Raw genomic sequence first — 14,224 nt, forward strand, 5'->3', positions numbered from 1 at the left:
TTAGTGAATTCAGTAAGGTCACAGCATACAAAATCAATATACAGAAATTTGTTGCATTTCTATACACTAATAATAAAAAGAGAAATTAAAACAATCCCACTTACAATTTCACCAAAAATAATAGAAAGCCTAGGAATAAGCTTAACCAAGGAGGTAAAAGACCTGTATCCTGAAAATTATTAAACACTGATGAAAGAAAATGAAGATAACACAAATGGAAAGATATTCCATGCTCATGGATTGGAAGAGAAAATATGGTTAAAATGTCCATACTACCCAAAGCAATCTACCGATTTGATGTAATCCCTATCAAAATACTAACAGCATTTTTTTATAGAACTAGATCAAATAACACTAAAATCTGTGAACCACAAAAGACCCTGAATAGCCAAAGTAATCTTGAAAAAGAAGAACAAAAGTAGAGGTATCACAATCCCAGACTTCAAGATATGCTACAAAACTCTAGGAATCAAAACAGTACAATACGGGCACAAAAACAGACATACAGATCAGAATAGAGAGCCCTGAAATAAACCCCCAATTCTTTGGTCAGTTAATCTTTGACAAAGGAGGCAAGAATATGCAATGAGAAAAAGACAGTCTCTTCAACAACTGGTGAGGAGAAAAGTTGACAGCTACAGGCAAAAGAATGAAACTGGACCACTTTCTTACACCATACAGGAAAATAAACTCAAAATGGATTAAGGACTTAAATGTGAGACCTGAAACCATAAAAAGCCTACACTAAAAGAGCATAGGCATTGGCTGTGGCAACATTTTGCTAGATAGGCCTCCTAAGGCAAAGGAAACAAAAGCAAAATAAATTATTGAGACTACATCAAAATAAAAAACATTTGTACAGCAAAGGAAACAATCTGCAAAACTAAAAGACAACCTACCAAATGGGAGAAGATATTTGCAAATGACATGGCTGATAAACGGTTAGTATCTAGAATATATAAAGAACTGATACAACTCAACACCCAAAAAAACAAATAATCCAATTAAAAATGGGCAGAAGATATGAACAGACATTTCTCCAAAGACAAGTTGGCCACTGACACATGAAAAGATGCTCAACATCACTCATCATCAGGGAAATGCAACTTAAAACCACAATGAGAGATCACCTCACAGTTGTCAGAATGGCTAAAATCAACAATGTAAGAAACAACAGGTGTTGGCAAGAATGTGGAGAAAGCAGTGCACCCTCATGCACTGTTGGTGGGAATGCAAGCTGGTGTGGCCACGGCAGAAAATAGTATGGAGATCCTCAAAAAATTAAAAAGAATTACCATGTGTTCCAGTAACTTCACTACTGGCTATTTACCCAAAGAATACAAGAACACTAATTCAAAAAGATCTATGCACCCCAATGTTTATTGCAGCATTATTTACAATAGGCAAGATATGGAAGCAATCCAAGCATTCTTCGTAGATGAATGGATACAAAAGATGTGGCATATATGCATAACGGAATATTAACCATAAAAAAGAATGAAATCTTGCCATTTGCAACAACATGGATGGAGGTAGAGGTATAATGCTAAGCGAAATAAGTCAGAGAAAGACAAATACTATGTGATTTCACTAACGTGGAATTTAAGAAACAAATGAACAAAGAGACAACACAAACTCTTAAATATAGAGAACTGGTGCTTACCAGAGGGGAGGTTGGGTAGGGGAATGGGCCAAACAGGTGAGATTAAGAGTATACTTATCATGAGGAGTACTTAGTAATGTATACAACTGCTGAATTACTATTTGTACACCTGAAACCAATATAACCTGTATGTTAATTATGCTGGAATTAAAAACAAAATTTTTAAAAAGAAAAAGAACTATGATTAATATGTTAAGCGCCCTAATGGGACAAGTAACCAACATGGAAAAACAGTGGGCAATATCAGCAAAGATCTGGAAGCATTTAAGAAAGAATCGAAACAAAATGCTAAAAACCAAAAACACTTAACAGAAATGAAGAATACCTTTGATACCTCATCAGTAGTAAACTAGAAGTGGTCAAGGAAAGAATCAGTGAGTTTAAGGATAGGTAAGACCAGCTTCCCAAACTGAAATGCAAAGAACAAGAAGGAGGAAAACAAACAGAATATCAAACGTCTGTGGGACAATTTTAGAAGATGTAATATATACACAATTGGGATGCCAGGAGGAGAGGAAAAAGAACAGAACCACGGAAAACAAATATTTGTATTGTTAATGTGTTGTCCAAATATAAACTGTACTTTGCTCGTGTATCTGCATAGTTGGCAGTGAAAAGGTAAAATTTGGCACATTTCATTCCGTCTATAAACTTCTATCAAAGAAAAGGAAAAGATCTTACCAGCTACATGTCTTCATACCTTGTACTAAAAAATAGTGTGACTTGCACCAGTCAGAATGGCTAAAATTAACAAGTCAGGAAACGACAGATGTTGGTGAGGATGCAGAAGAAGGGGAACCCTCCTACACTGTTGGTGGGAATGCAAGCTGGTGCAGCCAGTCTGGAAAACAGTATGGAGGTTCCTCAAAAAGTTGAAAATAGAGCTACCCTACAATCCAGCCATTGCACTACAGGGTATTTACCCCAAAGATACAAATGTAGGGATCCGAAGGGGCACATGCACCCCCAATGTTTATAGCAGCAATGTCCACAGTAGCCAAACTATCGAAAGAGCCTAGATGTCCATCAACAGATGAATGGATAAAGATGTATGTGTGTGTATACACACACACATACACAATGGAATATTATGCAGCCATCAAGAAAATGAAATCTTGCCATTTGCAACAATGTGGATGGAACTAGAGGGTATTATGCTAAGCAAAATAAGTCAATCAGAGAAAGACAAGTATCATATGATCTCACTGATATGAGGAATTTGAGAAACAAGACAAAGGGTCATAGGGGAAGGGAGGGGAAAAATGAAACAAGATGAAACCAGAGAGGGAGACAAACCATAAGAGACTCTTAATCTCAGGAAACAAACTGAGGGCTGCTGGAGTGGAGCGGGGTGGGAGGGATGGGGTGGCCGGGTGATGGACATTGGGGAGGGTACGTACTATGGTAAGTGCTGTGAATTGTGTAAGACTGACGAATCACAGACTTGTAACAGACCCTGAAACAAATAATATATGTTAATTTAAAATTTTTTAAATTAATTAATTTTTAAAAATAGTGTGATTTGCTATCCTGTGATATTGAGACTTTCATAATGAAAATTTCTGGTCACTTTTTAGTTTCCTCAAAATTTGCAGAAACAATGAAATTTTTGACTTTATAGAAAGGAAGAAGATTGCTTCCTTAGACCTGGGCCTACGAGATGTCTATCGTTGTTGCCAGCTATAGGCAAGCCATCAAAATGTTAGTCTGCCATTAAATCACATTTTCAACATGTGGGACAAGAAAAACGTCCCGTAATTTGGGAATAGTTTGAAGATTAGAATATAGGGAAGCACCACAGTGAAATAATTTATATGCTGTTTCTCTAAAACTGTTTGAAGATCTCTGAAGAAGCACCAAGGACTGTGGAAAAGGATTCATTGCACCTGAACTATTTGGTATTGTATGTAAGTTATGTCAAAAACTCACACAGTGGGGAAAAAAATGACTTTTAGGGGGAAGAAAGACTGCCTCAAAACTCAAAGATATGTCACCAGACAGGGGCAGCCAAATCAAACAGCCATGAAAAACTGTAATTTATTTGAAATCCACCTTCAGTTTAAGTTCAGATTACCTCTTTGCTTTATAAACATTTTCCCCGAGAAAGAAGTTTTACATAGCGTGTAAAACTTGTCCTTCAAAGGGTCTAAAAACAATGGACATTTCAGATATGCATAGCCTACACGATGAATTTAAAGATGCAGGTGGCCTGAATGCCAAAAAGTTAGTCTACTAAAAGTAAGCTTGGACATTTTTAGAGAGATAGAAACTAATTCCTTACAAGTCCAAACACCTGCTGCTGCTAGTAAGTAAAATCGTACTCCATGCTGGGATCCGTCTGTTGATGGTATCTCTAACTCGATGTCATTGCACCGGACCGCCACCAGGGACCAGTGTAAAAGTGGGCTTGATTAAAGGAGACCAGCAAGTCAGGTCTCTGAACGTGGCAGTGTTACCACTATGTAAAAGAGGAACATCCAAAAGGTACAGGCAGTTCAGAGAAGTATTATCAGAAAAGGAAACACAAAGTGCAAAAATATCCTACTTTATCATGGGACATAAACCCATCATTGTTAATGATGCTCAACATCACTCATCATCAGGGAAATGCAACTTAAAACTAAATATAGGAAGTATCTCTTAGCTCCGTTATATTTACTTTAGCTTTTAAAAGTCTTATATTTATGTGTCTTAAAAATGCACAATATGGATTATAAAATTTAAATATCCAATAAGGAGTTAAAATCTGTATCAGAGGAGAGAAACAAAAATACTGTTCTATTATTCTCACACGTACAATTTAATGTGTTCTGTAAGTTACTGGTAATTGCCACTGTTAACTGGTCCTATTGTTTTGCTCAAATAATAGTGTTTATGTAACAAATCAAATACAGAATGTCATTTTAAATACTTTTAAAAATTTAATGTTAAAATCATAATACATGTGGGGCACCTGGGTGGCTCAGTCATTAGGCATCTGCCTTCAGCTCAGGTCATGATCCCAGGGTCCTGGAAGCGAGCCCTGCATCAGGCTCCCTGCTCGGCGGGAAGCCTGCTTCTCCCTCTCCCACTCCCCTTGCTTGTGTTCCCTCTCTCGCTGTCTCTCTGTGTCAAATAAATATATTAAATCTTTAAAAAATAAAAATAAAGTCATAATACATGTCTACCTGTTATATATTATACTATTTTTTGGGTCTAGCATGTCTATGTCCTAAATGGGCTCTCTAAACAGTCACCTTACTGTACATGTAGATATCCTTCACAGATCTAACATATTTTCAGTTCTGAATTGTTTGACAGTTATTGGATAGGTATTCCTACTGTTTGCTATTCTTTTGAAACAGTTTAAAAAGGCTTCTAGGGGAAATAAGTACTAATACACTTTATGTCTGAGTAAAACAATGGCAGATTAATTGAAGATAAGCTCAGTTAAGCTAGCCACTCAATGTATGAATGAGGTAATTGTCAAGAAGTAAAAATACTAAGTTTCATTAATCTTAAAAAAAAATCTCTGTGCAGAAATTTTATGGTATATTCTCTTTTTAGTGAAAATACCTGGACGAGTTCCTGCTTGGCTTCTAAAAAGATATTTGAGGTAGGAGAACTAGATTTCTTCTACCTGACTACCTTATTTCTTCTCCTCTGGCTTCTATGATTTTGATTTTGAATTAAAGCAACAGGAAAAAGTAGCTTTTTTTTTTATAACAATTGCCAATTGACGTCTCCTTATATTCTCCATAGTATCTGAGACTAGGCCAAGGTTATACATAGCAGTGCTTATCTGATGCATTTTGAAAGATACTGAGATTTCAGTATTCCCAAACTATCCCCAATGGATGCCTTGAAATCTACAATTATACATTTATTTCTATGCATTTGTCACTGCATTATCTGAGTTTCTCTTTTTAAAAAAAATATTGCTATCATAATTATTTAGCACTTTAGAATGGATGACTATCAAATTACGAGCTGTAATAGCAATTGGAGCATTGGTCATATAGGGCTAATAGTAGTACCTAAAAACTGGAAGAATAGAAAATGAATTCAGGGATAACATAGATAAACTTGGTAGTTTTGTCTAAACCAGTAATTATTATATCACTAGACCCCTTGGCAAGTTTTCCTGTTCTTAGGAATAATGACATGAACAACCATCTGAACCATGAAACAGTAAGTATCTGAGGGTAGACTGAATTTGTTCAACAGAGGAAACATGTTATGTGCTTTCTTCCTTCCATGGCTCTTCTAAGAACTTGGTTTCTACTCAATATAATGGGTTCTGTGCAAATATGCAGACTCTCCTGCCCCCAAAACCTACAAAATAGGTAAGAAACCATCTTTGGGCATGCCTGTACTTGAATCTAGAATTGATCAAACTAAGACAATTTTTAAAAATATATGACTTATCATATCTATGGAAAGACATCAAATGAGATATCAAAATAAGAGAAAGTAGAACAAGTACTGGAGTTACAAGATGTGAATTCTAGACCTGCCCCTCTCTCTTATTAGCTGCGTGATCTTGAGCAAATAGCTTAACCATTCTGATTCCTTAACACTCCCTCTCTGCTGTAAGATAGGGATAACATTGGCCGTCCTGCCTAAAATCATAGGACTGGTAAGATGCCCAAGTAAGACAATATCTGTAAGTCTCCTTTACATACTGTAGGTGTAATATACAAATATAACATGACATTACATTACTCTTGATTAGATAGATAGTTCACCGTTGACACTGAAAGTACCCAATTTCTTTCAGCTCCCAAAATAGGATTCAGAGGCTCAGCAAAGACCAACAAAGACAGCTGTCAGAAACCGGTGAGAAGCCAATCCACGAAATAATTCAGCCCAAGAGCACTGATTTGTATGGAAACTGTTTCAAAGTGACATCCTTCAAGTGTCCTATGAGCACACAGACTCCCAGTTGGACTGAGAAGACAAGGGTGCCAACAGAAGGTGGTTTGTTTGCTTAGGATTTTAAGAAATACAAAGATTGCTTTCACTATGTCATCATTAATAAATCCTATGAAATTTGGAACAGAGAGGATTAATAGCCATTTTATTCCCGATTCTGAAAAATACTTGCCTTATTTAATTTCTATATGAATGTAATACAGAAAAAAAAGTTTAATATAGCTTTGAAAAAATCTATTTAATTGCCTTATTCCCAATACCTTATCATTGATGCCTTCTCCATACCACAGAATAAAAAAGAAATGAAATGATACACATGACATGGATGAATCTCAAAATCATTGTGCTGAGTACAAGAAGTCAGACACAGAAAAGTAAATGCTGTACGAAATCTCATGTATATGAAATGCAAACTAATTCATAGAGACAAAAAAAAAAGATAAAGTTTTCCTGGAGGAAGAAGGGATAGAGTAGGAGATGAAGGGAAGAATGGACTAGAAAGGAACACAAGGAATCTCTTAGGGATGATCTTTTCTAGATCTTGAATGTGGTGATGGTTTCACAATTGTTTACAACCGTTGAATTACCAGAGTTTTAGTTTCCAGAGCAACTAGCTAGATGGGGTTATCCTCTGCTGGGATGGTAAAGACTGAGGGCCGACTAGCTAGGTGGGGTTATCCTCTGCTGGGAGGGTAAAGACTGAGGGCCGACTAGCTAGGTGGGGTTATCCTCTGCTGGGATGGTAAAGACTGAGGGCCGACTAGCTAGGTGGGGTTATCCTCTGCTGGATGGTAAAGACTGAGTGCCCAGCAGCAATTCCGTTTAGACTTGTTTTTGAAATGCCTTTCAGACACTGAAGCAGAGGTACTGAATTAGCAGTTGGATATAGGAGTCTGGAGTTCAAGGAAGAGGTCTGAGCTGGATATACATTTAGGTATTTTCAGATAAAGACAGGATTTTAGGGCATGAACCTGGATGAGACTCCTAAGTGAGGATGGATATAGAAGAGGGTTGAGCAAATCCTTGGGATTTCCAGTACTGATGGATCAGGAAAAGAATAAGAACCAACAAAGAAACATAAGGAGCACCTTGTGGGTCAGGAGGAAAACCAAGAGGATTGTTGTCCTAGAAGTTAAGTAAGAAGGTGTAGCAAGGGGGAGGGAATAATCAACTAAGTCTAATGCTTCTGATAAGTGATGTGGATTTACTATTCGGTTTTACAACATGGAGGTTTTATTCAGAATCTGGGTCAGAGAAATTTCAGTAGAATGACAGAGGTACAAATCTAATTAAAGTGTATTTTAAAATAGGAGATTGGAGACAGTCTTCATGGAATTCTGTTGAAAAGGGAGATTTTTTTTTCAGTGTCCACCACAGCTACTAAAAATTCTGTTTCTCAACCTTATTCAACCTTTCCTGAGCTGAGATTCTCAGATTCTTGACTACATTATTTTTTTAAAAAGATTTTATTTATTTGACAGAGAAAGAGAGAGCACAAGCAGGGAGGAGCAGGAGAGGTAGAAACAGGCTCTCCGCTGAGCAGGGAGCCCGATGCGGGACTCGATCCCAGGACCCCAAGATCATGACTTGAGCCGAAGGCAGACGCTTAACTGACTGAGCCACCCAGGCGCCCCTTGATTACATTATCTCACAGGCATATGTCCTGGTGAATCTTGATGACATACTAATGAAAACTCTACAATTTCTTTTTACCTGAAGTCACTTCAGAAGGAGCTATCTTTTCTTATTGTGTTGTCCCCCCCCCTTTTTTTTTTTTTTACAACATATGCATTTAGGGCTATACATTTTCCTCTAAAATGTCCTAGCTTCGTTATCACTCAATTTATTACAGAATAAATTGTCCTTTCCCATTACTGAACTTATCAAGTAGGAAATGAGATGGATTCTGTCAGAGATTAGAGGTCCAGTCAGACTTCTTCAGTTCTGGAAGAGTTTATATTTACTGATGAGCTACGGCACAAATACAGAAATTCAACTGAGGAGAGTAGGGGAAGAGTAATAAATCCTGGCAGACAGGTTTCTACCTAAGTCATTTCTTCTTTGGATTTGGTAAACACAAACCCACTACTCTTGCAGTATCCAGTCTTCTATTTAGCTAGACCACCAGCGCCCAAAAGTGAGTCATGACATTCCAGGCATCACTAAGTCTCCTTAGAACATGCTTGACCTGCACAGGTTGTTTATATTAGCTACCAATAACCACTTCACCTCGTGCCAGTGATGGGTTCTAAATAATGATCATCATAGGAGCAAAAAGAAATCCAGTTATTGAAACTGAGTGATGGGTTTAAGAGGGAGTTTCTTATACTAATCTCTTTTTTGGAGGGATATTGAAATTTTTAAAAATGAAGTCCAAATGTGTACTCTCCCAACTATCAGTGATGCCCTAGTTCTCCTGCCTATCGATTTCCTCAGTAACATGATTCTAATTACTACACTCTTTCTTACTTTCTCAAAATATAGTCAACATTCACTTTTAATAATGGACAATTCCTTTTTTTAAAAGCCTTACTGTGGAAAATTCAAACATAAACAAGAGTAGAGAGAATATGATAATGAATCCACTGGGTCCTAGGACCCACCCTTAATAGTTATCAGCATCCTGCTATTCTTTCATCTACATTCCCATTTTTTTTTACTAAAGTATTAAAATCACATTCACCAAATCATATCATTTTGCCCATAAATAGTTTATGGGCAATGAACAGTATATCTCTAACTTTTCTTTTTATAAAGCATAGTGTATTTAATGCTTTTATTCTAAGTGTATTCTACTTTTTCTTATGTTGTCTGCATACCACCTTAGGCATTATAATTATAAGTAATCCTGCCACATCCTTTAAAATGTCTACTAGCCTTCCTTCAGGCTTTACTTGGAATTTCTTTTTATCCCTCATCTCTCTTCTATTGGATTTTTAAGAATTGTGTCAAAATACACATGAAATAAAATTTACCATCTTAACTATTTTTTAGTGTAAAGTTCAGGTATTGTTAGGTATGTTCACCTTGTCATGTACACAATCTCCAAAATTCTTTTCATCTTACAAAACTGAAACTCTATACGCATTAAACAACTCCCCATTCCTCCCTCCTCCCAGCTCCTGGCAACTATCCTACTTTGAATCTGACTTTGACTATTCTAAGTACCTCATATAAGTGGAATCAAATATTTGGAAGACAAATACATTATTTGTCTTTTTGTGACTGGTCTATTTCATTGAACATAATATCCTCAAGTTTCATCCATGGTGTAGGAGGTGTCAGAATTTCCTTCCTTGTTAAGGCTGAGTGATACTCCATTGTATGTATCTACCACCTGTTGTCTATCCATTCATCCATCAATAGGCACTTGGGTTCCTTCTACCTTTTTGGCTACTGTGAATTGAATAATGCTGCTTCTATGATCATATACAAATAACTCTTTGAAACTCTGCTTTCAACTCTTTGGGGCATATACCCAGACATAGAATTGCTGGCTCATAGAGTAATTCTATTTTCAATATTTTGAGGATCTACCATACTTTTCTTCATAGTGACTGCACCATTTTACATTCCCAGCAACAGTATGCCAGGGTTCTAATTTCTCCACATCCTTATCAACACTTATTTTCTGAGTGTTTTTTTTTTAATAGTAGCCTTACTAATGGAAGGGGAAGATAAACACTTTTTAAAAATGTTATTATAATAATTATCACAATTAACAAAATAAACAATAATTCCTTCATATCCTGTAGTAAAGAAGGGATTTCCAGCATGCCCTTCCCATGGTCTTTCCTGTATCTCCATCCTTCTGTTTCCCAAGATCAGAAGCTTTGCGGTCACCACTGATTCCTTTCTTCTCACATCCCACACTAATTCATTAGTAAAATCTCAAAATACAGGGTTATATAACAGCAGGATCCTGCTCAAACAAATCTCGGATGGTGATACTCCTCTGCTCAAAACCTTTCTGTAGCTCCCCGTTTCACACTCAGTAACATCAGTCTTTACAATGGCCTGTGAGGCACCGTGTGAACTCAGTCCAAGTCACTTAGCTGAGCTGCTGTCTTAGCTCTTTCCCCTTAATGCAATCTGCTTTAGCCACTTGTGCCATCTTGGTGACCCTTCAACACACTACCATGCTCCTAGTTCAGGGCCTTTGCATTTACTATTTTTCTTGCCTAGAATGCTCTTTTCCTCTGGTATCTGCTTGACTCACTCCCTAACTCCTTTGACATGTCAGCTTCACAGGGAGGCCTTCCCTGAACACCTTTTTAAAAAAAACAGAAATCAAGGGCGCCTTGTGGGGGCTGAGTTGGTTAAGCAGCTGCCTTCAGCTCAGGTCATGATCCCAGGGTCCTGGGATCGAGTTCCGCATTGGGCTCCCTGCTCAGCGGAGACCTACCTCTCCCTCTCCCTGCCTCTCTGCCTACTTGTGCTCTTTCTATCTCTGTCAAATAAACAAATCTTTTAAAAAAAATTAAAAAACAGAAATCAACCCCTTCCCCCCAAATTCTTTATTCCCCTCCCCAGCTTTATTTTAGCCTGTAAACTTTATCACTATCTGACATATTATATATGTTACTTATTTGCTATTTTCTGACTCTGTAATTAAAGTATAAGCTTCAAATGGATAAGAATTTTTAGATAGATCCTTGGCACATCATGTTCAATAAATAATTGTTGAGTCAATTCAGTTCACATATCTATACATGTATTTGTGGTTGCTCCCCAGATCTGCATCAGAACCTTAAAAGCAAAATGAAAGAATGTACTTCTTTCCAGAGCAAGAAGACTGGCATAAATTGGACAGATGATGAAAAAAGAATCTACAGGGATAAAAGAATAGCTCAAACTCAAGAAATATTGCAGTATCTGCTCCCTATCATGGAAAGTACTAAAAATGTGCAAACCCCTCAGATGAAACAAATATTCAACCCAAGAACCAACTTCCAAATTCAACATCAGTAAGTCAATACGATTTTGTCATTCTCAGCTATTTAATACATTTTTATAAGGAAGCAATGCTTATTAATTCATTATCGTAAGAAACAAACATATGCTCTTAAAAATGGTGGCAGCTACACCACATTTGACAAAGGAGCAAAAACCAAAGCCATTCAGAAAACACTGTATATATGAAGGGAGTAGGTTATCAGGCCTTATTTGATTGTTTATTTGCGTGAATTCACTCGTTAATTTGGATCTCTAAGTAAAGTATGTGTGAATAAAGTATGACTGTAGCCTGACTTCAGATTTTTCTGATGTTTAAGCCTTATAATCCTAGGGAGCAACCAGAATTAGAAATAATTGACTTGAATTACTAAAGCTTATTGATATTCAGAGGAAAGCATAAAGAATAAGACCAGATTTCTTCTAAAGATAAAAAAAAATAGAACCGTCACTACGACTAAAAGGAAACACATATACCTAAAAGACAACAGCAAGCTGAAAATAATATTATTAACAAATCTTGATGAAGTATCTTGTGTGTGCTAGACATGATTCTGTGTTTATATGCACATGTACGTAATGTTTTACATTCTACATGTAAGGAAATTGAGGTAGAAAGAGATTAAGTAATTTGTCCAAGGTCACACAGCCAATAGACATTCTGTTTTCAGAGTCTGTTTTATTCTCTTTAAAATATAAATGAAAAAACAGAGGACCAACAAACTTAATATTCACAGATAACCTACACAGCAATGACAAAATTGTGAATATTTCAGTAGGAAAATGAGCAAAGGCTATGAACCAGAAATTCACAAAAGAAAAAAATTGGTCAATGAACATTTAAAATGCTTAATCTCACTTAAACTGAAGGAGTGCAAATTAAAACAATAATGAAATACTATTCATTTTTGCTTCTCAATGGAAGATTCACTCACTGATGGTTGGAATATGAACTGATACAGAGTTGTTTTTCTTTTGGTTTTGGGGTGTTTTTTGATGCAGAGTTTTGGAAGGCAATCCAACAATATAAATGAAAAATCCTCAATATCATACGTTCATTTTGACTAAAAAATTCCACTTTTAGAAACTAACCCTAGGGATGGGGCGCCTGGGTGGCTCAGTCTGTTAAGTGTCTGACTCTTGATTTTAGCTCAGGTCATGATCTCAGGGTTGTGAGATCAAGTGCCACATCAGACTCTGCAGAGCATGGAGCCTACTTAAGATTCTCTCTCCTTCTCCCTCTGCCCCTCCCCCACCTCTTTCTTCCTCTCTCTCAAAAAAGAAAAAGAAATTAAACCTCAGAAAAAGGGGGGCAAAAACCCAGGTGAGAGGTTTCTGTAGTGATGTTTACTTCTTTATATTTTTTTAAAGATTTATTTTTATTTTAGAGAGAGAATGAGTGAGGGTGGGTGCAGAGAGACAGAGGGAGAGGGAGAGAGAATCTGAAGCAGACTCCCCCCTGAGCGCAGAGCTGATGTGGGGCTCGATCCCACAACCCTGAGATCATGACCCGAGCCGAAATCAAGAGTCAGACGCTTAACTGACTGAACCCCAGACACCCCAATGTTCATTTCAGTATTGTTTATAAGAGTCAAAGAAAAAGGAAAAGAAATGAACCTAAATATTCAACAATAGAAAAATTGCTTAATTATAGTATATCGATAAAATGAAATATTATGTAGCCATGAAATATTAAGTACAGATTAATTAACATGGGATACTGTTCACAATGTATAAGTGAATAAAAACTACAGAACTTTGGTATGGTTGCATTTATAGACTATGTAAATCTATTTAATGTGTGCATCTTATACACAAACACATATACACCTAGAAAAATCTCTGGTAGCATAGTCCCAACAATGATTCTCTCTGGATAAAGCACTGACAGAGAATGATATTCCTCTTTATGCTTTTTTCCCCCTAAATTTTTATTAATGCCTACTTCTTTATAGTATAATCAGCAAAGTCAATAAAATTACAAGAATAGGCAATTGGTGACAGTTTCCAATCAGAAGGAATAGCTATCATGCTGGGGAAGGCAGTGCCTAACAGAAATTGTGTTATACTTAACTAATCAATCATTGAACACTACATCAAAAACTAATTATGTACTATACAGTAGCTAACTGAACATAATAAAAAAAAGAAAAGAAATTATATCTAATAGGTCAGCTTATATGGGAGAAACAGCATACATAGGCCCAGGCAAACAAGGGATCAAACACATGATAATATCAGCAGACTAAAAAATCAGGAAACTAATAACAAAATACAGTGGACCTAGGCAAAGGTGACAAGACATAGCTTGATCTTTAATCATTTTCATGAGAGATCTCTTACACACTTGAACCCAGAAATGTACTCAGTGTGGATTGGCCTGAGTCTGGAAGGGTAGACAGCTAATAGATTGTATTAATTAAGAACACTTTGGTCGCAAATAATAGAAACCAATTTAAGCTAGCTTAATCAAAAATATAAGGTAGGGTAGTAGGTAAGAAGTATAAGAAAATCCAAGACTATTTATGGAAATAAAAGGGAGAGAGATTTCAGCCAAGTCTCAGAAAAGGGCTGAAACTAGAGAATGGAAAGCCACCCGAACTCTTTATCCATCTTCAATTTCTGCTTTTCTCTCTCTACAGAAAACTTCATACCTCTTAACTGCACAAATTTGCATCCTCCAGAACTTTCACT

At 36.6% G+C, this 14,224-nt stretch overlaps 1 protein-coding gene across 16 annotated transcripts in view; it reads left to right on the top strand.

Moving 5' to 3' along the window:
* AGBL3 (ATP/GTP binding protein like 3) overlaps positions 1-14,224 on the top strand; it is a 68,045-nt gene that overhangs the window by 43,464 nt on the left and 10,357 nt on the right. For 15 of the 16 annotated variants that reach the window (XM_027574484.2, XM_027574481.2, XM_027574482.2 and 12 more), the window contains 3 exons: positions 5,210-5,258; positions 6,423-6,619; positions 11,313-11,544. In XM_027574484.2, the coding sequence (XP_027430285.1) occupies positions 5,210-5,258; positions 6,423-6,619; positions 11,313-11,544 (478 nt within the window). Of the gene's footprint in view, positions 1-5,209; positions 5,259-6,422; positions 6,620-11,312; positions 11,545-14,224 lie in introns of those variants that run through there. The other variant, XR_004819474.1, reaches the window with a different exon arrangement.

The sequence above is a fragment of the Zalophus californianus genome, chromosome 12 (genome assembly GCF_009762305.2).
Source record: "Zalophus californianus isolate mZalCal1 chromosome 12, mZalCal1.pri.v2, whole genome shotgun sequence".
NCBI classification, from domain to species: domain Eukaryota; kingdom Metazoa; phylum Chordata; class Mammalia; order Carnivora; family Otariidae; genus Zalophus; species Zalophus californianus.